At 32.8% G+C, this 26,463-nt stretch overlaps 2 protein-coding genes across 14 annotated transcripts in view; both read left to right on the forward strand.

The window, feature by feature from the left end:
* Positions 1–18,473, forward strand: part of LOC110995337 (tropomodulin-1) — a 45,319-nt gene extending 26,846 nt beyond the window's left edge. For 2 of the 13 annotated variants that reach the window (XR_002600246.2, XR_002600245.2), the window contains 11 exons: positions 8,943–9,095; positions 9,881–10,048; positions 10,831–10,954; positions 11,710–11,825; positions 12,117–12,221; positions 12,960–13,211; positions 14,150–14,297; positions 14,857–15,118; positions 15,237–15,316; positions 16,035–16,089; positions 17,085–18,473. Coding sequence is in view for 6 of the 13 variants with exons in the window: in XM_045632069.1 (XP_045488025.1) it covers positions 8,943–9,095; positions 9,881–10,048; positions 10,831–10,954; positions 11,710–11,825; positions 12,117–12,221; positions 12,960–13,211; positions 14,150–14,297; positions 14,857–15,118; positions 15,237–15,279 (1,371 nt within the window). In the remaining 7 variants the exon portion in view is untranslated. Of the gene's footprint in view, positions 1–8,632; positions 8,762–8,942; positions 9,096–9,880; positions 10,049–10,830; positions 10,955–11,709; positions 11,826–12,116; positions 12,222–12,959; positions 13,212–14,149; positions 14,298–14,856; positions 15,119–15,236; positions 15,317–16,034; positions 16,090–17,084 lie in introns of those variants that run through there. The other 11 variants (XM_045632071.1, XM_022262456.2, XR_002600248.2 and 8 more) reach the window with 10 other exon arrangements.
* Positions 18,474–21,264: 2,791 nt separating this feature from the next.
* LOC110995323 (geranylgeranyl pyrophosphate synthase-like) lies at positions 21,265–24,517 on the forward strand. Its single transcript, XM_022262431.2, has 9 exons — positions 21,265–21,470; positions 21,758–21,912; positions 22,295–22,436; positions 22,628–22,748; positions 22,984–23,123; positions 23,290–23,325; positions 23,635–23,737; positions 23,937–24,064; positions 24,411–24,517. The coding sequence occupies exons 1-9, from the start codon at positions 21,414–21,416 to the stop codon at positions 24,471–24,473; spliced, it is 945 nt and encodes a 314-aa protein (XP_022118123.2). The 5' UTR covers positions 21,265–21,413; the 3' UTR covers positions 24,474–24,517.
* Positions 24,518–26,463: the final 1,946 nt, after the last annotated feature.

The raw sequence follows: 26,463 nt of genomic DNA on the forward strand, positions 1-26,463 counted from the left end.
AGTTTGATTCCATGGAGGAAAGCCGGGTGCTAGTATGAGATGCAACCTGTTTGGACACGCTGGCCCCTTCTCGGGCTTGAAATTTGACTTTGTCCTATTCGGTGGCGAGACTTTTGGTCTTCATGGAAATACCTATTAAAAAGGTTAGTCGACATCACAGGCGACCGAAGAGTTAGCAGCTACCTAGGACAAAGAATTAGTCTAGGGGGCTATTAGCTATACAAAGGGGACACACTGCCAGTATCTTCGGAACCATGCCTATAGGAACTCCTTTTAATAATTAATATATTTTAATTATTACATTTACGGTTTTATTGATTTTATTGCTTTTTTTATTATATTTGATTGTTTTAAATTAATTAATTCATTTTTGGTAAAGGTTAGAAAGTAATATTTTTAATTGTTATATTTTAAGATATCATTATATTGACAATTAAAACGAACCTCAACTATTAACATGTTAACGTAGAACTATTTAAGAAAAATTATATAACTAGTCTATTCACACTCTAAATAACAAGAATACATAGGATAAAAAACGTGAGTTGTGCGTCGTGAGCACTCACGTAGGCGGCCTATAGATGTTTTTAAATTTATGTTAATGGAGCTGCCTTCAATTGGAAGTTAAAGAGCAAGCAAACTTGTTTTTATATTTACCAATTAACTTGACAGTACCGGCTGAACAACAAATAGTTTAAAAAACGGAGTGTGTAAAAGAGGATTCCTAGTGGCTTCAGTGACTCTCATCCCAGAGGTGGTAGGTTCGAAGCCCCGCCTAGTGGAATTTCTGCGCATTTAACACTCGCTCATAAGGTGATGTAATCGTGAGGAAAGCGTCATGTCTTAGACCCAAAAAAAAACATAGTGTCGATAATGCTTGTCAGGCATAGAATGCTCATGCTAAAGAAAACTAATCACAACACTGATACAGAAATTTGAGGCACATACCTTAAATGTTGTAGTTGTTTTTTATACCTTAAAATAGTAAAAGAATTTAACTTCAGAGAGGCAGGGTTGTATGACCAGAGGACGTGGCGGAGAGTTTATTGCCAGTTCTTCTCTTCCGTTCTACGCCCTTGATTTGAGAACTGGTAGTAAATGTAAAATTAGAATAATTTTAAGTATATTTTGACGTTCATAAGTACATAATGTTACCTATGTGAATAAATTATTTTTTGATTTGATTTTGATTTAATATATTAATAATTATGCTCCATAAAATATAACAACTAAACTGTAACTTATAATTTACCAATAAAATGTATGGGCCATATAAAATTCATTAGTGATGCTAGTTAGCATCTCTATTGTCAATGATCGGCTATTTCCAACCATGTAAATCAACTAATACCATGACTTTTTGTATCATGCCTGACTTGCGTTATGATTGTATTAACAGCTGTATTGTATGGCTGTGTGAGATTATTAAGTATGAAAGATTACTTAAGCCATTAAGTAAATTAAACAATAATAAGTAATTCTTGATTAAATTTATTGTCAATTTTTAAGTAATGGGTTTGTAGGTTACCCGAGATACAAAAAAGCGCAAAAATCTTACAAAATCTTCACTACATTAAGAAACTAAGCAATGATTTAATTTGAAATAAATAAAGCTAAAATCAGCTATGTGTGAGTAAAATATAATTATTTTAATTAAAGAATTAATTTGCCATAAGCGTCTACCAATACTCTAAACTAAAATATGTAATATTTTTGTAATTACAAAAAACCAATATAATCGGTATGTATTAGCAACCACATTTGGCACTACATATAATGTATATTAATAAGATTATTTAACATAAATTATTTACAACACATTTCATAATATACATAGCTGATTAGCAATGACATTCTTGTTTAATAAATAACTGGTTTCATTCACTGTTGTTATATGTACAACGATATACAATATGTGTTCTTGTCCTAAATGAATTTGTCGTTATTATAGTTTAAATAATAAAAGTATATAATCTATTTTATGAGACCAAAAAATTACTAAGTTTTTAATTTAAATAGATATACTAATTTTAAATGTGTAATACATGGTAATTCCTTGAAAGTAGATAAAATTAAATCTAGAAACGGTCGCGATAAAGTCAAGGAAGTAAGTAAGTCGTTAGTAAGGAGGCCCTTTGACGATACCCTTAGTGATTGCCTTACCGCCAATAGGCAACTAAAACAGACTATGTACTTATCTCAACTAATAAGTAAAACCATTAGTGATTTATTTGCAATCACGCCCAACGCGCCCCAAATTAGTGATTTACGAGTTTTTACGCAAAATGTTGCAAACTGTTCTACTTTAGGCGTTTTAGGTAAAAACTAGTTTCACAAAATACTTGCGTGTTGAAATTAATTTTACGCTATTTTCTATTTAGGTGAAATACTTAAAAAGTCATTTAGTTACGATATCACACCTTAATACGCACCGGAAAGTTATAATTACATTTTAATTATACAGGAATCTTACGTTCCAATTATCACATTTTAACTATTCTGAGTTCACATGTCTCGCATAGACAATTAAAACTTCTTTCTAAAGTCTTGTCATGTCCCATTTTCGACAGCTCGGTTAGTTAAAATATAAATCGTTCCGCAAATATTTTTGTGATTTTACTGTTCGGACAAACGATTCGTATATATATATATATAGACACCTCTTTTTTTATAGAACAAATGGGCAGGAGGCTCACCTGATGTTAAGTGATACCGCCGCCCATGGGCACTCTCATTGCCAGAGGGCGCGCGAGTGCGTTGCCGGCCTTTTATATATAATATAATTGATATGCTCTTTTCTTAAAGGACCCTAAGTCGAATTGGTTCGGAAATACTTCAGTGGGCAGCCCTCAGAAATTGGCGGTCGTTTCTGTGAGCCTCTTAAGCAAAATATTAGATCGACCCATGCACCTAGAAATGGAATTGCAATATAAACGCAGTCAAGCACAAACCACTAGCCGAAACCAACCGTGTCGTAATAACGTTTTATCAAACAATTACCTAATACGTGTTTTGTTACCAATTATTAACAGTGAAGTATTTACAATTTGTCTCATGCATGTGCATGTAACATATGTAATAACGTACAGGAATAAATCTTTGTACGGAACAATTGTTTGAAGCCCTGGTATGCTACGTTAATGTCCTATACCCCCCCCCCCCTTTTTTTTATTGAGGGGAATGGATTTCCGCACAGAGTGTGAGACTCGCTCTAAAAGCCCTACCCACTAAACTCCTCCCACCAATCTCATTCACCAATCCCTCCCATCACTGTTGGGGTAACTTGGGGTCACGTAAGCATTCTACCAAGAGACCACGTGACTGGCTGCTGCAGCAACCATCTTCCATTATATTGACTTCGCCTTAGAAGTCTTTACTGTAGGGTTGCAATTTCTTGCACCCAACACGTGATTCGCCGCCATGTTCTCGCTTGCACATATAACACAGTGTGGTGCTTCGTCACATCTGACAGATTTGTGTCCCGCTTTTCCACACCTATAGCACACATTGCTACGGTCCACCGTGGGTCCTATAACCCCTTGGTTGGGGCAGAGGGCGTCCATAGTGAGTCTCCATCGCGGTCGGTCTTGAGCCTCGTATTTCACCTCCAAAGCCCTCGAATGGCCAGAGACAATTCTGTAACTGTTTAACTCATATTCTATGCTGGATACCTAACAAACAAAAAAAAACGAACACGTCTAAACAAATTAGACAAAATGTACCGCTGAAACACCGGGACACTGAGGATTTATGGACACTAGAAATAGATACGAGTATTTAATTTTAATACATCTTTCATGGCCTACCAGTTATAAATCTATCTTTCTCAGTCAGTCATAAAACTTTACCATAAACTCGACCTAGATAATAAACATTATTAGAACTTGCAGTGATGAGTTAAAGTATATATTATATTTATTTTCTAATGATAGAGTTAATGTATGACAATTACAACATTGTCTATTTCATGCGAGTATCAAACAACTGACATTTCACTTATTTTATGTATTTTTACTTATTTATTACTGAGTTGCCATGATTGCTAGAAAATAATGATACAACTGTGATAGCGCTGTTTAATCTGGTAAAGTCGGGAGCTACATCTTACGTCGTGGTAAGTTTCATCTTTGCAACGGATATTATGAGCCTTGAGGCACTTAACGTTCACAGCATGCGTCAGCGACGGAAACGGGAAAACGGTAGTACGCTATTAAATCATTTATATTATATATGCGAATTGTATAATAAGTGTTATTAATTACTTGTAATTACGCGCGACTCAATCCTGTATAATTACGGCTGTGTATCAAAATAAAAAAATCTTTCTAAGTGCGCATTTAACACTTGCTTATACGGTTAAGAAAACTGCCATGCCTTGGAATTAAACATTGACCGCGTTTGTCAGGCACAGAAAGCTGATCACCGACAAGCCTATTAAAAAAAATATCACTAAGAAGATACAGAGAGGTTGTAGCACCACTGTTTTCTTGCTTGTAAAATCTATCTATTAGCAAAAGCAGTGCGCAAACGCAGTGTTGGCAACTAAATCAATATCTCGCATTAACTACGGTTGTTTATATCTGTATATAAATAATAGATTCTATTTGCTTATGAAGGAAACATCGTAAACAGACTTGAATATCGGACTCAAATATATGTATGTATCAAGAGGAGAAAATCTGATCTACTTTTAACATTTAATAACTCTGAAACGTGCAGACAAGACTCTCAAAGGGTTATATAGATTCTGGGAATATAATTAAAATATAATTTATTCGTGTAAAACATTAATGCGTCTATTACATTTAGTACCAGTTCTCAAATGAAGAACGTAGAACGAGAAGAACTGGAAATAAACAATATATAAATATTAAATTTTACGAGATATATTAAATTTATCTAAGAATATAAACTAACCTTATGAAATGTAATTTAATTATATCCAAGTACCGAAACGTTTGACACGCTTCTGACTCATAGCTAATAACCACACAATAGATACAGTTAGGTTTCCCATCCATATCCATTCAATCATGACTATTTTTTAGACGATACTGTTTAATCGGTTTTTATAGCGAGTAACTGCAAGTTTGCAATACATTAAACTATTCATCTTTCTCTTACTAATTTTTCATTATTAAACGCTTGCGGAATCTGTCTTTCATAATAAACGTTATTCTTTAACTAAAATACTAAACCTAAATGATTGGTTGAGAAAATATACACAGTAACAGCATGGTTTGCGGCCTTCCTGCGCATGCGTGTGCTACCATATATTACCTTTAGTAATATCATATAACATAAAATATTGATTCGAAAACAGTACGTATTATTGGTATATTGTATACAAAATATGAGCAGTATAAATGACAAGTCCAACCCTACAATATCACTTAAGTATTTTTTATAAAACGCTAGACATATATATTTAGACGTAACACCTTACGCAATAGACATACTTATAAAAAGGCGGCGTGTAAAGCTTCCCGCTTGTCGGATATACATCAATCGTCGAGTGAAAGTCAATAAAATGCGATGAAACCATGTGAATTCACAAACACTTGATTGCGTACCTACCAATTTGATATGGCATGATGCAAACGAGTATTCGTAATGTCTTAACCTTGTAAGCACTCATAACAAAAATATATTTTAGTTAGAAGCTATAACAATGTTATAATTAAATTGATTAAAATGGGTATATGGTATCTGAGATAAACAGTTACAAGGTTATCGTGGTACTTTATCATCCGATTTACTATCATATTTGATATTATATCTTAATATATATATATATCTCTTGTCACGATGTTTGTCTGCGATGGACTCCTAAACTACTTAACCGATTTTAAATTAAATTGGCACACCGTGAGAAGTCTGTTCCAACTTAAGAGATAGGACAGCTTAGATCTTTAATTATAGTCGCAATATTATTTTGTTGCAAATATTTGTTTATTATTTGATGCAATTCTAACAGATGGCGCTGTGTTAAAAGTACCAACGTTTCACATAAGTTCTCCTACCGTTACCCTTGAACTACTGTCTACTATGTAATATAACAAAAACCTTAGCCACAGCAACGCTTGGCTGAATCTACTATTATTATATAAAAAAATATATCTTTTAATTTTTTATGACTTGAGATCGCCACCGGGTCATATATTTTTACAAAAATTACAGTAACGGTAAAGGCCATGTAACAGTTTCGCTGTTTTCTAACGTATACACTATTTATAATATTAAATGAAACTCAAATGATAATATATTATCATTGTATTATATTTATGTTCCGATATTGATACTCTGCGATTTTTATGTAAGAACTAGTATCATTTCTGGATTTTAGAATAAATACAGGACTACAACCTCAATGCTCTAGGTAAATGGAGTTTTCAAGTTGCCAGACCATATTTTAGTTGAAGTATGCTCGTATAAGTTGACTTGCGAAGCGTAGTGAAAAGTTGTTAAATACATAGTACTTGTTAATTCTTCACTTTCTCACACGAAGGCATTGTGATTCTGCCTTTGAATACCAATTGTTCATGTGTGGAAGAAATATAAATTACCTTTGTAGAAACAACACGAAGTACTCGCCATGACTAAACTAGATGAGACCATTTAATGTATTTAAATGCACGTCTTTTATGAATATAAGTTGTATTTAAAACTAAAAGTTTAATTTCATTAAAGTCTTCCAGGCTTGAAAAGTTCTCCAGATTCCATTAGTCGTACCGTTTCTCTCTCCTCGGCAGCAATTTTTGCTTTCAGTTTAGCATTTTCTATGTCTCGTATTTTTTGTCTTTCTGCTTCTTCTTCCCTCCATTGGGCCTCCATTTTGCTATACAGCATTTGTTTACTAAATCCGTAGATAATCCCAGCAGCTAATAGAGCATATCTCGCACCTCTTATAGAAGGTGAAACTTGTACTGGTGGTCCATAAGGCAATGACATTGCAAATAAAAACGCTTGAATTTTTGAAGTGGTCTACGTTTATGAACGTTTACAAATTGACCGCTGATTTTGACTTGACATTGAAATCATATTTTTAAACGGGAGTACTATTTTTTCCTAGGTTCATTGACCTTTTTGGTCAACAAATCGGTTATGCATTTTGGACGTCACTAGCCAGGAACATAGAGTATTATTTTGTAAGGAAACCCTTTAATTCAAAAGATATAGATTTAAAATAAAGTTCCGGCAAGAAACATTCTACTTGTGGCACCGGGCGTCTAAGGCAGATAAGATTTCGTTTCTTAAAGTTAATGATAGCTTAATATAATATGTTATGTTATTGTTATATTATAATATGTTAGTATGTATATAATAGTTTTAATCATGTAATTATTATTTAAATAAAGATAAGGAATCTATCTCGCAGATTTAGTTTTTTGCTTCTTAGAAGGCCAGTGCCCGATTGCAACTAAAATACCGTTTATCTGTAGCAAATAGCAACTACCAATTTTAGCAGACTGGCGATGCGCCAGCGGGTAGCCTGGCGTAATAGCGTGGTCAACAGAACCAAACATTTATCGAATCAATCACGAGTTACTACAATTAATTAATATCGGCATATTATGCAATGTATTTTTCATGATACCTTAAATATATTGCCTTGGGCATTTGCTAAATTGGAGTGCTATTTCAATATAGATTTAAATATGTATTGATATTTTTCTTATAGAAAAAAAAATAATTATGCTGTATATTAAAAGTACCTATAGGTGCACTCTTATAAAAACTTTCGAAAATGTTGATGCACGAAATCGTTAATGTTTCTTAGTTTGGTTGGTCTTAATTAGGTATATTAAGCATTAATTTATTTATTTATCCACTAAAATATGTAAATCATATTTATAGGCAAATTTTAATATTTATTTAATTCATAACCTGAAAGCAACTGATCACAAAACCATAGACTATTTTGTTTGAGCCGATTAATTTAACTAGGTAAAATGGAAATGGTTTAGTGAAATAGACGTCGAACAACTAACGTACAAACTCAATGAATAATAAGGAAGGTCGTGACTTCGTGACGGGAGTTCAATAGCAACAAGTCATTAGGCAGGCGAAGCATGAAATAGAATATTACACAATATTCTATTGTTGTTCAGAGATAATTGTAGTAGAATTTTGACACAAGCCATGACCTCCCATACCTTTGGCAGTTAAATAAAATTTTGTAATTATTATTTTGAAAACGCTATGTTTATTGTTGCTATCATAAAACTACAATAGTTTCACGTCACGAAACTATATTTATTATTGACTACAGGTGATAAATTTTAAAATAAAATAAATGCATTATATCATATCATATGTTTTATTGTTTATCTTTTTTTTAATTTATAAGGGCATAATCTTCGACAGCATTTTTTACTTTAACTTTAAATAGTTAACAAATAAGCATCTACACCAAAATTTGTAAAAATTTGTGAATAAAATTATGGTTTGGGTGTTCCCAAAAAACTCAATATTGTTGACAAAAAACCGGTAATGAAACAAGCCTTTCACGACACCAAGACACTTACAAGTTGCGCTTCTCTAACTACAGTCTGTCTCTTTTTTACACAAGGTACTATTGTAATTTTTATTCACTCCCACTTATGTGCATTTTTCCTTTTCTGACTTCGTAATCGGTTTTCCAGTCTTTGATTGTCATCCATTCGCGTTAGACGGTGCTATTGGCGCTATAATAAACAATACCTGCTGTTTTGTAGATAGAAATAAAGAAGTGATAGTTATTCAAAACATTCCACGTAAGGTTAAGTTTTTATCAAATAACACAGCATTGGTTTTCTGTCCTGTTGTGTCGGATTAATACAAACGTTCCCGTTATCGATTAATTTCTATGGGTGTGGTGTCGTGTTTATTTACCGTGTAGTCTCCTTATTATGTAATGATAAAGGATTTTATGTGAACGGTGTGATACTTTGTGTTTGCAGAAGTCGTCAAGTACGAAAACGACGACAATGACGACACCGGCCAAGTTGTACGGCAGAGAATTGTCCACATACGATGAAATTGATGTCGACGAACTTTTATCGAAGTTGACACAAGAAGAGCTGACTATGCTCGCTAAGGAAGTAGACCCCGACGTAAGTTTTACCTTATTATTTTATATATTTAACTCTTTATACAGCAATGATGAGTATTTAAGGTTAGTCTCACCATTGTAATTTATTCTGCTTTCTAAAAGTTATTCAGACAATACCAAAGATTTATTCCTTTAAGATGTAAATTAAAGATATACAGTATATAATGCTGTATACCTTTTAAGTATAATAACTTTATTTAATTTTTTTGTCTTAAACGACAAAAAGAAGAGATATAAATTAATATTGGAGCATATCGAATTTACCATAGAATTTTAAAAGTAGCATCATCTTTGTAAATGTAGATTACCTCATCCTGCCTTACAAGATGTTAAGGCATCTTTTAATGAATCTAAATGAATTTTATTATCACTGTAGTGCTAGGCATAATCATGACTCATATTTTATTAACAATATGTTATCTTGAGTTCCACTTTATTGGAAAATAATACCTGCTACAATTAGATAAAGCTATGTTAACACATTTTATACAAATAATATTTTTTATAAATATTGTAATTTTTTGGTTTGTTTTTGTGTAAATTGTAGTTTAATAGAATAATATAATCTAACTTTCTTATTAATAAAAACTAAATTGCTTCACTTGTTCTTGTACAAGTACTCTTTGTATCCTGTTAAATTGTATTTTCTCTGTATTGAAGTGGCAGATGTATACTTTTGTTAAAACAATGATTTGTATTTGATAAATAGTGTAAGTCTGTAGTCTCTCTGTAAATAAAAAATATCATAATTTGTTTTATATCTTAATTAATAATCACTAATTACAGGACACATTTTTACCACCATCACAAAGGACAAACTATGCATGTGAAAAGGATCCCACTGGTCCGCTGAATCGTAAGAAATTGATTGAACATATTAATAAGCAGGCACTAGAGACGCCTGATAGGCCAGAGGTGAAACCATATGTTGCCGGTGTTGTTAGAGGGAAAAAGGTAAGCTCTAATTACACCCCAATTAAATTATCCATGTGAAATTGTAAATATTGAGTATTGATTAAGTTATTGATACAGACAGACACATAATTGTGTAATCAATAATCTAAAAAGCCACAGTATTTATTTGTAACTTTTTAAAGTAATGACTTTATTTAAAATTTGATATAAAACAGAACTTTATAAAAAAAATCATTATCATAATATACTTATGACAAGACTCCTGTCTGTTTCTATTATTTTTAACATGTAGTTATTATGAATAAAACTTTTTGGGGAAGTGATGAAGTCAAACTTCTTTTTGTGTCATTTAAATGTAAATTATTCCACTTAAAAACGTAAACCATTATAATTAAAAATTTTATATCCATGTTCTCTTGTTCGTTGTATCTAAATTATTGAACACTTACCTACACTAAAGGCTATATTGTAATTTGTATCAAGCCATGACCTTGGTCAAATTCAGACAGAAATGGTTTGACAGCACTAGACTAGGTTTAAGTTTGATCGACTTTTTAGAATATGGGCTAAAGTATTAATCTGACAATATTAAAGCAATTAGTGGCACTACATTCCTGGCAACACATAATGTAAACTTATATAATGCAATATATTATATGGAATATACTTAACAAGCTGCAAATAAAATTGGTATCCAGTTTTTGTCACACAATCATTAAAAACCTTGGTTTATAAGATTCTTTTTATGTCTGTAAACTCAGCTGGTTTGTGAAGGTCAAAACATGAATAATTCTTATGTGATCTAATTTTGTCATTTTCAGTGGATTCCACCGCCACCTCCAGAAAAAGTTCGTGATGCAGATGAACAAATTACAATAGATCTAGGTGATGAATATGAGCAGGCACTCACCTCCGCCTCACAGGAGGAAATCATCGACCTCGCCGGTCAGTCATTTGTAATTATTGTTTAAGTTAGCTAGACATAGTATGTATAAAAAAAGAAGACTGGTTGGTTAAAACACATGAACAGTAATAACATTGTAAAAAGTAGAGCTACCAGTTTTAGTTTTAGTCAAATTTGTTTATGGATTTCACATATCATTACTTAAACCTATGCTTACTCTAAGACATACTTTTAGTTTGTCTTTTTTTTGGACCCCATAATTAGTACAAACTTTATAAAGAAATAATGATTTTTGCTGAGTTTGATTCGTATTTTAGGATACAGAGGCGAAAGGGAGAGTTAGTAGTATTAAAAAAAATGCATAAATATAATTTTCTTATAACATTAGTCAGCTAATTAAGGTTCACTTGTCCTAGAAACCTCTCAGCTGTGGCCTTCTTTGTGTGGCCTGGATTGGTTATTGTCTCACATTCCACAAGAAAACATTCTTTGTCGCTATGCAAAAGTGTATTTTAATTATAATAAAACTTTTATTATTATATTTATAAATCTATGAAAGAAACAGATGCGGTGTATAGGGTTTTGATGTATGGACTAAATTATTGATAATAAAATATAATGTTACAAATAACATTGTTCACCTCCTTCATAGGTATTTTTGTACCGAAAGTTATAATAAATAAAGTATTTTTATACGACAAACTCACAAAAACTTCTGAATTACCCAATTTTGGATGGTTTCCGCAGTAACTTCTACATACCAAGAGTATAAACATTTAGCAATATTTTTTTTCAGCTATTCTCGGGTTCCACTCCATGATGAATCAGGACCAGTACCACGCCTCATTATTAAACAAGGGGCAACCTGTTGGCCTCGGATGGGACGGCATCACAAAAGCGACTAAACCGAAGGTATACAATAATCATTTAAAATGTGAAGTGATTGCAGGTCAGATTATACACACATCCCTTCAAAAGGAATGCTTGACTATTTAATTTTTTTTAATTTAACAAACTAGGGTTTTATAACACAAAGAATTTAATTATCATATTTTGCAAGCATACAATATAGTATGCCATATAGAACCACATGCTAATGTGGATCCAGTACATACTGGTGGATGGCATTTAGCCCAGTATGCTAAAATATCCGGGATGGCAAAAAATGTGTTACATTTTTATGAACCAAATGTTTTTTTCCAGGTGTACCCAATGGACCCACCAAACGACACAGACCCCGAAGATACCATCAAAAGGGTGAAGGAGAATGACCAGAATCTGACAGATCTCAATTGGAATAATATTAAGGTATATGAATTTCATTTTATCCATACATAAAAGATTAGACCTGATTCAATTGTACAATTTGCTATAAATAGTAAATAGATTAGTTTATAATAGATAGATTTGAAAGGTGGAAAACATTTATGAATAGGAAATGAACAAATATGAATGAAATTATAAAAACTCTGATATTTCTATGTAAAATTAAATATATAATAATACATATAACATAAAAACTTGCTATACATGTATCAAATCCAAGTATTTTTTAAACTTTGATAAGCATGATATTAAATCATATACGTACATAGTTTTATGTGTATATAGATAACTTATATATTGTTCCTATACATTAACAATGTTTGTTGTGTCAGGCCAATAAAAAGTAATTTTAATATATAAATATTCTTTGCTTGAGAAATTATAACACCGGCCAATTAAAATGTTGAATAAAGAGACATTAATTTCAATAACGATTACTGTATCTGAGTACAACCGAACCCTAAATAAAAACTAAATCAAAATAATTCCACTGTCATGACAAACATACTCTATCCCTTTCTACCGCAGCTAGTACATAATTTGACAGAAAGAGATGGAAAATATTGTATGATTGCAATACATCCGAACCATTTATGTTATTTTATAAATAATCTTCGTATATTGGTTGGAATAATTTCTCCTACTTGCGTCAGTTAATATTGGTTTTCATACATTTTTGATTAAATTTTGCGCAATACCTTAACACATTTCTCCTTTCAGAACATAAGCGACGAGAAATTCGAAAAACTCTTCGAAGGGTTAAAAACAAATACACATTTGGAAGTTCTGTCGCTGGTTAACGTGGGCCTGAACGACCGCACGGCCCAACTTTTGGCCGACGCCTTGGAACAGAACACCACTTTGCGAGTGGTCAATGTGGAGACTAACTTTATCAGCCCCCCTGGTGTTGTCCAATTGGTTAAATCCCTGCTTACAACGACCACTGTTGAGGAGTTCCGGGCTTCAAACCAGGTATAAAATAATTAGATGTTATTTAATAAATTATCTACGGTTTTATAGTCTACTAGCGGAGCCAAGAGACGTTGTCATGTCTACACGTCTTTAATTTAAAATAAATTGATTGAATTGAATTATAAAATTAATTGAAAAAACATTGTCCAGCGGACAAAATTGTGAATCTAAACCATTCCCAGATCCCCTTGAACACACACAAAAAATTTCGTCAAAATCGGTCCAGTCGTTTGAAAGAAGTTCAGTGACATACACACTCACAGAAGAATTATATATGTAAAGATTTGACAAATTAAGTTATTGAGTGTAATCTGTATAGAATGTGGCTTTATGTAGTAAAATTATTTGTAAATAATCATTTGTTAAAAAAAGTGCGTGCGTACAAAGTAAACATGGCAGAAGTGAAACTTTGTAAATTAATTATTACTAATAGATGATCATGTACCAGTATATGATCACTTGTATTTGTATATCTATATTTACACTGTTCACACTCTGTATACATGCTAATAAATAAATAAAAATCGGTCTCACAATTATTTTTATTAATATCACTAGACCTCCATAAGACCTGTGAGTGCGAGCGAGACAGAGAAATATTATTTATTACCCAATTTCTTTTTATCTGGTCAAATAGCTCGCATTGTATTTATTTATTTTATTTATTTATTTACACTTCGTTGCAAAGAAACACAAATAGCACAATACATAAAAATTACAAGGGATGCACTGAGCGGCCTTATTGCTAACAAGCGATCTCTTCCAGGTAACCCTAGTAAGAAAAGAAAACAATAAATAAAAAAAATGATGAGTGCAAGAAGTGCATAACCAGAAGTTATATAAAAAAACAAATTAGTTATAAGATCTTAATTACTTATTTGCGTACCAATATATACTAAACCTTTTACCATTCTTTACTAGTGTTTTTATATTTTCAGCGGTCGCAAGTCCTCGGCAACAAGATTGAGATGGAGATAACGAAGTTGGTGGAAGCGAATCCCACTTTGCTCCGACTGGGTTTGCACCTGGAGTACAGCGACGCCCGCCATCGCGTCGCCAGCCATCTGCAGAGGAACATCGACAGAAGTCAGTACTGTTTCTTTACATTAAGGCTTATTATCGCTTGATTATTTGACAAACAATCGGTAAAGTTCAGTTAAAGTTTATTTTTGCCTTAGGATTTTCGGAAATGTTTGAAATTTTATCGTATCGATAATTTTTTTTTTAGTTCTGTATTTAGCTTAAGATTCTTTCTTTGTATTTTGAGTCTTAAAATAAGCAGGGTAATGGTGCTATTCCTTCACACTGCCGGACTTATTCTAGGATTTTTGGTAATCAGAACTTAACTTATTATAATATGTTATTATTAAGTAAATTCACAGATTACATCGACATTAAATTGTCATCTCATAACGACAAATCACACTTATCCATAATCACAACGCGTCTTAATCAATCATTACGTACAGATGGAGACTCGATGAGGCCCGAACATCGTCATCACACACGTAACATTTTACTCTTAAATAGTAGGCGATCCTTATCAACCTAAAGCCATACACCATGCATGATACGTTTTACTTAGGAGGTAGAGCATTCCTCGAGCATGACGCCGGGTGTGTATAATGGCCGTCGATATTGTCAGATTGCCGAGTACAAAAGCGCACTAGCGTGTCCCTGCGACTACGCCTGCCCGGCCGGCCGCCCGCGGTGGGCGTCGACGCTAGCTTGTTGAACCTCACGCCGCCCAGCGCCGAAACACCCACGCCCACTAAAGAAACGGTAATGCCGGTCCGCGACGAAAGCGTCGAAAACACAATCCTCATACCGGCAGACATTGTTCAGGAGCAGAACGGACGTAGCCCGACGACCACGCAATTGCCCGACTTTAACCCAAATCCATACTCGTAAGTGCGCAGGTTCGCGTCTGCACGCGGTATCGGTCAATAACGCACTGGTTTTCTCATTTTAACCCGACGATCGCCATTTTGTTGCACCACAGTCACTTGTTTTATTCCATTGCAGTACGGAAAGACCTAACGCTACGACTCCAGTTCAGGTTCTTTAACAACCTGCAAAAGGGCGCGCGTAGCCAATAGATTAAGGTCAGGCCACGTGATACGATGTTGGCACGGCGGCGGTTAACATTCTTCGCTTTTAATAAAGCTTTTTTACAGTGACGATTGTATAACTAAACCGCAGTTTATAATGAGAACTTTACGCTATATAAAACCGCATTTATCTAACAGTTTCACACTTCTGTAGGTAGTTCATGTATTTTAATGATTTAATATGAGACTCGGGGAGGGTAGGACAGTATGTGATTCAATGTTGGCATCGGAGCTGGTGAAGTTGGATTTTGTTTGGGCTCAGCCATGACTTTGGCGGCTGAACTTCAGCACTGTAGGTCTTCAGAGTACGGGGTCAGATAGATATACAATCATAATTTGTCAGAGAGTTCTAACTTCCACGCATGAGAGTGAAAACTAACTGAATGATGAGTTTTATGAAACAGCATGGTTATTGTTTTTCTTTAGAATGTCATTTTGTTTTGATTTCCCTTGCGCTAACAAATATCACTTGGCTAATAATGGAAGTGAATTTAAAAACAAAGACGAAACACGTCGTCGTTTGATTGTGATTGGCTCTTCTAATCACAGACGGGAAACGAAACGTTCCGTTTTACAAAAAAGCTCTTTTGTTATGAACGTTTTCTCTCCATTCGAAATTCAAAGTTTATTCATTTGTTAAGCTCAAGTGATTTTTGGTAGTGCCAACTGTCTGTACATAAGCCCTTTCAATGTGTGTGTGTATGTATTGCAGTACGCCAGCAGCGACGGAGCCAGAATAGCGCTTAGAAGACGCAACGACACGTGCGGTGAGTCTTTTACAAGACATAAACTTTAAAACAAATATTGGATAATGACAGAAGTTATAACAGGCTTAATACTGTAAAATAAGAACATTTTAACTATAGAAGTATTAAATTTGATACTAGTTTTAGGTTTCATATTTAGTAAATGGGTGTGACCAGTAAAAGGGAAAATTGATAATCATTGACTACAAATTTTCAACTAGAAAAAGATGGATACATGTGTATATCTATCTCCTTCTAACCTGTAAGTCTGTGGTAACGAATATGAAAAATAAAGATGGTGTTATTTATAACTTACCATAAAGACTGAGGATCTGCAACAGCAAATTAACACGAAAAATTATGCACACTTTTGGTTATTGGTCTAGTTTTGTAATCTTGTCAGTCACCTTATCTGTTACCGAAAAAAAATTAAACATACATATTTGCTACCTTTTCTTGTATATTTACTATATGTGAGTTGGACATGCCTCTAATGCTTTAGCATGAATTGTGTAATGTTCCTTTCACACAAAATACTATACAATAAAGATTGGCTACAATACAAATTTAAATAATCAATATTAACTAATATAATTGGTATAATAAAATATACTTTCTTCTCATAGCTAGATGCTGAATATTTTACACGTTTATTTGTGTTCAAAAAGTTCATGTATGTTACCGTTTTCTTTCCAACAATAGAAAATAATATTATTATCTGTTGAAAAATTTGACGTATGTTTAAAGTATTATCCATAAAAAAATCAACTGTCAAACTGACAGTAACAGAAACGTCGCGGCTTATTGGTTAAAATAGCAACCAAATATGGCGCGGTATACGAAATTCTCAATTACGGGTTAACATAAAAAACAAAGCAAACTCTAAATTGTATGTTTTATATTTATATATATACTTTGAAATAAGTATATGAAAAGTATTTGTTTGACTATTGCAAGAGAAAATAACTTAAGGAACAAATGTAAATCGTAAGACGCTGAACAAGAAATTTTTTCAGGTGGCAGAGCTCTTCGCTTGACCCGATGCACCCGCAGTCGTAGCTACGTTGTGGGTTGGATCCCGTGAACTCGAGTATACAGACATATAAACACAAATTCTGCGCGTAAATAGCGAACATCATGCGAATATATTTTTAATTTACGCATTTTAAAGGTTTAAAAATCGAGTACAAGTCAATAATGACCGGTTTTTTTGTGTTTATATGTCTCTGTCTTAGCTAAACTCGCCCGCAGTCGCTGCCTTTACGCTGTCCATACTCTTTGTAACTGTGTAGTTGATAAATTTTTGGTGCGCCTCGTGCCCACTTAGGCTTCGCGTTCACTTTCGTCTCTTTCTGTCAATTACTATATTCGCTAAGATGGAAAGAGACAGATAATTGCTTTTGGTGGAACAAAATAAGGCTGGTGTTTACGAAAGCTTGTTCTAACTATTGAAATGCAGATTTAATCGCGTATGGAATTAGGTCCGTAGCTTTACGTACACGTGCGTTGGTGCTCGTATATTTATTTCTAGCTATTTTTATATCACTTTTTAACATTTGACTACACAAGGACAAAGATCACGGACAGTTATTTTAATAGGGAATGTTTGGTACAAATTGTGATTTTATTTTGGACCGGTATATCTGGATGGCAGGTCCGAGCCTAGACTATGGGTAACAAAATAAAATCATACGATTTGTTTGAATGAAAGTATGTTTATTAATTCTTAGCGTGTTAATGAAATCGTATTAATTTTATCATTTTAATGAATTGTAATATATTGTAAGTTTACATTCCGTTAACGCTAAACATGCTTCTCTACTGACCTGCAACTGTTTTCACACAAATTGATATAACTCCAACCGGCCATTGTCTGTGTTTGTACAAATTCTTATTACAAATGAAATAATTTATAATACAATTTCTATACATATAAGTTTGTAATTAAGTGAGAAGTTATGTTCCGCGTAAACGGAAAACTAAGTTTTTAAATTTCATAAAGTAGTAGGTTCTATTATCGCAGATTCTTTTAGTTACTTTATAGTTAAAGTCGAGTTATTTTCAGGCTTTCGATGTCGGCTTTGTAACATTTAGCTTATGATGCTAATTATTGTAACTGTATATTAGTAGAAGGATCCTGGAATCCATAACGTTGTGATAAACATCTTTTTTTCCAATAAATTGCTTGTTTTTTTTTCATTTTAATTTCGATTTTTGGCATCAAATGGAAATTGAGCCGAATTGTATATGAATTTTAGATTTTTTATGTACCTATAATGATATAAAATTTTATTATTATAGATTTTATTTATACTTTTGACGTAAGCATTTTGATTCAACGACAACCTCGAAGTAGAGTCGCAGTTCTGTAGTTTGTGACAAAATGTAATAAAATCAATTATTCACGGTATTGTTTTATTTGGATTCCAAAAGTTCCCCTGATAAATTAACACATATTAATAGTTCTGTAATTGAGTTTTCAAGTATTGTTATTTAAGTATGTCACGCAATATTTGGAGATTCTTGACCTGGCAATTACCCCCAGACGAAAGGATACTAAGGGGGGGGAGTGGGACTTTACTCATTTCAGTAGTATCTGAGGTACCTGCTACCTTTTAATATAGTTTTAACGCCGGCTTTTTCTCTCGGCCTACTCCCTCTGTCTTCTTTGCCAATGAGTAGGGATGCCTACAGGTTCGAATTGATTGACGTGGAATAAGTGATACCTAGATGATCTTATGTTCCAAAATAAACTTGTTTTTTTTTACCTAACCAAAAATCTACTTTCGTATGACCGTGACTGCAGGATTGCTTAGGATCTTCCCGCTTACCGTGCCAATGATGATGTGTCATCTGCCAATTTCATTATCATTCAAGTGAAAATCGTTCAAAACCGATGTTGATCTGAACTTGACCGATGTTGTCTATAAATTAACGACTATTCCATTCGATAGTAAAAATTACTCCATATTCATTATTACTATTAAAGTTATCATAATTTTCAATATTAGAAGCTTAATAACAACAAATATTAAAATAAACTTGATATTCGTTTATGTGACTGCCGTTTGACTTGACGTTTTGTGCAGTCCAGATTCGGTCGTGGAACGAGTACGCGAAATGTCACGAAAATTGTTATTACAAATTCTAGTTGCTATAAAAACAGGATTTGGTTGCCGTTAGTGCGGCGCTCAGTTCGATTGAATGTTCGAACCAAGCCTTTAAAAAGTAGTCTAATATAATAATTAAATGGCTGATGCCAAAAACTAATCTAAGACGTAGTATGGCTGATCTTCAACAATTCATCGGCAGGTCCTGTTTTTGTTAAAATTCAGATTGTACTTTGGAGACATTCTTCAAGTCAATAATCGGTCCCTGTTTCTATCCTCTAATTTCTCCGTCATAATGTATATATTATGTCACTGGCTGACATTATGACATATATGCTGTATGTATATAAGTTAATTAACTAAATATTTTCGACGTCCTGGTGGACAAAAAACTGTGTACAGTTTGTGTTTCCACCACACCAACTTCTACTGTTTAAGATTATTTATACAAAAAATAAATAATTAAACGAAGCATTAGTATGTGTGTGTTTTTATAGCCGATATTGACTTAAATGTCCTATGGATGAATATTCTCTTGGATGGGACCGAGGGCATCTATAGTGAGCCAATATATAGCGTTGGGTCTTGAGCTACACATTTCAACTCTGTTCTACTCTCTCTGACTCTCAGCTGCAACTGATTCCGTCATCTGCAACGTCGATACCAGCTTAGTTAGCGGAAGCGTCACGGCCGTCCCGCTTTCACTTTCCTTTCGGGCTCCAAACGAGAGTCTTCTTGGGGATATGATTGAAATCCCATTGGAGTAAATGATTCCAATTACGTCGCTTAATCTGCAAATCATAAGAGCTGATCGGATCAGTAGATACCCAGAATACGTCGGAGACATATCCCATATAGGACCCCATCTTGCAAGTCTTCTAAGATCTTGGATAATCCACACGCGACGCTAGGTAAGGAGGTAAAACGTTGCGCAATAAATTCAACGACGTCGATTAATTCTTGAAAATGCAATATTGAAATAAAAAATATTATACCAACTGTAACTAAGAACTTGCACGAACGTTATGTTACTTACATACGTAGTTATAGTAGAGGCATCGAAATAATTATAATAAATAAACGCCCTCTTCGTGTAACATAGCAAACGCTATATTTTATAATTAACCGTAAAACCATTAAGAAAATTAAATAAAAAATTGTTTATACATATATCGCGTGGGAAAATTCAGTTAATTAATAATATCTGCATTGTTCAGTATATTTGGAAATACACAAACTATTTTAAAATTTTGGTATTTATTTGAATTTTACCATTTTCAAGATCCTTTTAAACTTCAAACATTATGAACGTTGAAGACTCGATGCCATTACAAGAAACTTGTCTACGTTCATCGAATGCTAGTGGAGATACCGACTAAAGCCCAAACCCAACAATCTATCTCAATCTATTTTTGCTGAGATAGACATTATAATCCCAATATTTATAAAAGTGTGCCAATAACCAATCGACAGATTGAAATGGCCATCTGTCGATACAAGCTATCGGTGTATGTGGATAGACCTATGTATGAAAATGACAGTTCAACTGTGGCAATATCCTATCTTAAGATTGTAAGTTACACCAGTTTTTTAAATAATTAAAGAAGTATTTGATATGTTTTAACATAGACATGTATATTTTAATATTATTTGCACGGGTTTATTTACTTTTATGAAATATAAGCGTAACGAGCGAATCAATTGCATTCTATCCGTCGACAAAAATGAATTGTCTTCGTAGGGTTTGGTTATTGGGATGCAGATAGGGTTCAGGCGTAAGACGACAACCCGTTTCCAAATTGTACCAACTCACAGCTACAGACTGTGAGGCGCCTTTCTTTCTTAATTTCTTTGTGTTTCATACATAGACAGACAAAGAAAAGTCCTATACCTATAACGCAGCCGGAATTCGAACTCATCCTGAGTTCGGATTAGGAAACGCTTCATCTTGGTAAAAATGCTTATTAATATGTTATTTTAAGGAAACAAAATACCAGACTAATTTAAACAAAACACATTACTTAATTATACATACCCTTAGTTAACAATAGTATTCGAAAAATATGTTTTGCCATAGTTAATGACCTTAATTAGTCATCATTTATTATTCATTATTAATTACACACAGCTTAGAAGCATATAAGGTCGACAATTTCTTCAATTACCCACAGTCCTAATTTTGTCGACTTCAGTGTCATACAGAAATCACTTAATTTGCGTCGCGCGCCAACAAAAATGGAAAAATCCAAGGAAAATGACTCGGGCATCTATCGTAAATCCTACATGGAGAAGGTTAGTACTTATATATTTATTCCTTATAGTTCACACAATATACTACATAATAGTATGATTTTATTATCGATTCAACAAGTGCAATCATAAGTGTAAACAGTTATTTTTTTATTTTACTGTATGCGATATTTTTATACTAGATTCATAAGGAAATAACTATTTGACTGAAATGCTAATTTATATATTACAATACAGTCGTATAAAACCATATTTTTTATCAGTAAACTAATTGCTTTTTTTATTAACTAATTATATTTATGTAAATCTTTTTGATATAAAAAATTAAGGAATTACTGGCGCCGTACACCCATATATTGAAGGTCGTCGGTAAACGTCTGAGGAACAAGATACCGATCGCATTCAACACTTGGTTTAAGCTACCACAAGAAAAAATCAACAAAATAATGGAAGTCGTCGATATAGTTTATAATGGCACCCTTTTGTAAGTAAAATTTTGGATTATAAAGCTTCAACTTTCATTTTTATTTTTTTAATTCATTAGATTATAAAAGCATTAGTTTGACAGCTAAATGAGATTCAACTGTATTAAATCCTCGGCCCTTTTTAAACGATAAACACTATCAAAAAATGTAAATAATATTCGTAATAAAATATTCAAAAAAATATGAAATTTAGTTGGTCTGGCTTATGTAAATAAATAATAAATAAGCTGTTTTTAAATTACGTAATAAATCCTTTATTACGTAAAAAGTAAAACCAATTGTTTTGGCAAAAACCTTCCTTATTGTGAAACTAAATTATTGTATGTTTTTCCTCCATATTGGCAGAGAGGTATGATTTAATAAGTTTAAATTATATTTCAGGATTGATGATATTCAGGATAACACGTTGGTTAGGAGGGGTATACCTTCAGCGCACTGCGTGTATGGAATTCCTTTCACTCTCAATTGTTCACTCCAAGTTCTAACTATCATGCTACAAAAGCTTCTCGAACTACATCCTATGGTAAACAATTATTTGATGTTCTCTAGGCCGACTTGGCCACAGCAGTTTAGTACTCTATCGATTCTTGCCATATACTTAGTATAGAACTGTGAACTGTTAAAAATTGGTACATACTGTGAGATCTGGCGACAGGGGCCAGCTTATTACTACGTATATAAAGATTATATTTCTAATGATTTAAAACTTTTTAGGCTGCAAAACTGTTTTCGGAAAACTTCTTAGAAATAGTGCGTGGTCAAGGCACGGAGTTGTACTGGAGGGAGCACTTTATTTGTCCCACTGAAGAAAAATACGATGAGATGAATAAGCAGAGTAAGGCTTAGTATATTTTGACTTAGGCTTATACGAAGTCAATTTATTGTAATTGTGAAACACAGATAAATAATTGTACTTAATACATATATTTGTATATTTAGAACCACAAATGATAAGAGTTTTAAATTTTAGAAAATATAAAAGTTTTAAATTTTTCCAAACTACCCTTCTTAGTAAGAAACTCGGCTACGCTTTATGAAAAATGGTTTTATCATTTTCTTATTATTTTCAGAAACAGGACACATGTTCTTGATATCTGTACGACTGATGCAGCTCTTGAGCGACAGTAAGAATGACTACACAGATCTTGTTCTTACCATCGGCTTATACTTCCAGCTAAGAGACGATTACTGCAATCTCATACAGCAGGAGGTAATTTTATAACGAAATAAAGCTATGAAAGTTGTAATAAAATTGTGACATTTTAATGGAATTTCTAAACGAATAGCTCGTAGCGTAAATGTCTTGCAATTGAATCCTAGAGTTCCTTTATATTTAATTTATATAATAACGAAGTTTTTGATAATGTTGGTTGCAGGCTTTAGAAGAATGGCCATCTGAGGCGGAGAAAAAGGTAAAAAAATATTTTAATTCTATTTGTAGCATATACTTCGTTTGCATGTAATCTGATAAAAACATAACAAACTTTTCAAGAACGTAAATCTTACAGCAGTGTGGATTCTGATTCAAATTATTTCAAACTCCTACCGGCATATTCTGTATAAAGTAAATTTACAGAATACAGTAGGTTAATCGATGGCGACAGCTGTCATTGAAACTGAGTTTTAATTACAGAATTACCCAACTGAAAACCCAAGAAAGACAGCGGCATACTTCACCGTTTACAAACACTATGGCACTCTTATTCTCCTGTCTGTTTCAGAATGCGACAAACTTAGACATATACTGTGAAGATTTGACTGAGGGGAAGTTCACATTACCCATTATTCACGCTGCTCGAACAACTGATGGCGACGCTATACTCAGTATCCTTTTTATAATAGGTTTCCATTACATTTTAAATTGCGCCTAAAAATTCGCCTCTTTCAGATACTTTATTAATAGAGCCTTATTTTATAGGTTGAATTCTTGTTTTTATTTATATTGACTATTAGAATTTTCTTAGTTTAAAAAAAAATTGTGTTATGATTTTTTTCACCGCAATAAGTCCTTAACATAGACAAGATATTCTACGTCAACGCACTCGTGACGTCGCTCTGAAGAAGTTCTGCGTAGCTGAATTACAACGATTGGGCAGTTTAAAGTACACACGCGACAGACTTGTACATCTCGACAAGCATATAAGAGATGAGGTAAGCACACCTCTGTTTAGTAGAACATACTTCTTTTGGCCTTACATATTTTTTGCTCCGAATAACTACTAATTTGCTAAGAAACGCGACGTAAAGTGCTCTCGCTCGTGTCCCGATATTATACTAATTGAATAAAACTCGAAACATGATAATAGACAAATATTTTATTTTTGCAATTGGCATCTTATGAGAGACGCTATTTGGCACCATTTCTCTGTCTAAATATGCAAATTCAAAGATTCCTGACCCACTTGCTAAAACTATTATCCTTAGCATCAGTTCGTTTAAGTTTTATAATACGAAAGTTATATTTTTATTTTACACAGTAATTTGTATTGATTTTCAGATCAATCGTCTCGGTGGCAACACCGAATTAATGGCGGCAATGGATGAGTTGTTTACTTGGTGATTGTTCTGAATAATTATACGGAAATAAATAAATAATATAAAATATCTTTTAATTTCATTTCAACCAGAGATGTACCTACGCAATAGCGTGTTTTATTATTATTTTTGAGCATCTTCAGAAAACAGAAGTTATACGATTCATTGCGTTGACTATAAGTAAGATCTTTAATGGTGTTGTTTTTCATAAATGAGGATAAATAAATATTAGTAAAAATAAAAACCACTTTACAAGCATATGATTTATTTGAATTACTAAGATACACATTTCTTCATATTGTCATTATGGAAGACATCTGTCACTTTTAAGTAAAAACATTTGAAACTGTTAATACAACAAAAACAAAGCAGTTATAATTTTGCTAAGCAATAATGAATAACATAATCTTCAAAAACTAACATTGTCCTTTTCAAGGTTTTTATACACGCACAGGTTTAAATATCTTTAATACAAAGCAGCAACATATTTTAAATGAAACACAGTTATTATCAATATAATAGATCAATAAAATCAAATGGTTTATTTAGTCAAATTAGTTTTTTTATTTAGACTTTTCATACATATATTTCAAATACTCGGTCATAGTTGCTTATGAACTTTTAGAAGAAATTTTAAGTATGACGAGTAAATGGCTGTTAATAATAATTATTCCAAATCCAATTATGTAAAATGTTCTTTGTGTTTTATTATATATAAAACTGTTTTAAATTAAAAAATAACACTAAACATATTTAAAATTATTATTATTATAATTATCTACAATTGCACATATTAAAAATAAGCCCAAGAGAAATAACATCTTTAAAAATCTGTCTTTGGTACAGCTTGAACAAATTATACCAACATGGCGGTCGCTTGTTGGTCGTGTTACCATGGTAACGCAGTCACCGCACGTTATAGCGTACGTACACCTCATAATCATAACATTCAATCAAGCTTATAAATGTACTAAGTACTACTTTCTACTATCTAGATTAATGTACTTAAATTCATTTTATTTAAGAATATTTAACGTTTGATATCTAATTATAAACAGCGCCCATACGGCTGCTTTTAAAACAATTAACAAAGTTTAGTACTTTAACGACCACGAAGCTTCATTCAACTGTCAATATTTTCCGATTAATTATTTGATTTATTGTTTCTGACTGACAATTGACATGCGATCCATAGTTCGCGCTAAATTCTATCCCTATGCTAATTGGTATAACGGCGTTACGTTTGCCCCTGTATTTAATTATCTTTTTTAATCTTACATGGCAGTTATAAACTGTAAATAAGTATGGAACTTCGATATTATCTTTAGTTTTCATTACTATTACGAAAATTCGTAATCAAAGTGCAATAAAACGAAAATACTACAGACGATACAATATTTATTATATTGTATTAATATTCATTTATTTGATCTTATAATTTAATTTTTATAGTATTTTGCCGCCAAGTCAAAAAGTTAACTTAAAAGAATTAGAACTGGTTTTAGCACTATTAGATGTCCATATATGGACACAGAATATTTCGGTACATTCAGTACATTCAGAAATTTTATAGGAAAGCAGGGCTAGTCTGTAATAGCATTATTAAAGACTTAATTTGTGTCCAAAACGAAAGACTAAGAAACAATATAAAAGCGATTACAATAACTAAAGATTAAATGTTAGAAACACTATTGAAGTGTCAGTACACCTGCTACTAATGTCGCTTAGTTTTTTTTAACAATTAACTTTTAGGTTAAAATTAACGGAATGTATGCTAAAGCAACTTTCTCGTGACTAGTATATTATGTAAACTAGTAATTAATGACAAAATATTTTAAGTACTTATTAAGTAAAAAAATTATTGAAAACGTACTCAACGTCTTCAATTCGTTAGATCATATGGAACCGGATTTTTTCGATTTCTATAGAAACGCTCCGTTTTTCTTACGTTTTATTAACGCCCCGTTAACTTAAAAAATAAGTCTTCTTTTGTCTCTAAAATAACGAATCTAAAA

This window comes from Pieris rapae, chromosome 2, assembly GCF_905147795.1.
Source record: "Pieris rapae chromosome 2, ilPieRapa1.1, whole genome shotgun sequence".
Lineage (NCBI taxonomy): Eukaryota > Metazoa > Arthropoda > Insecta > Lepidoptera > Pieridae > Pieris > Pieris rapae.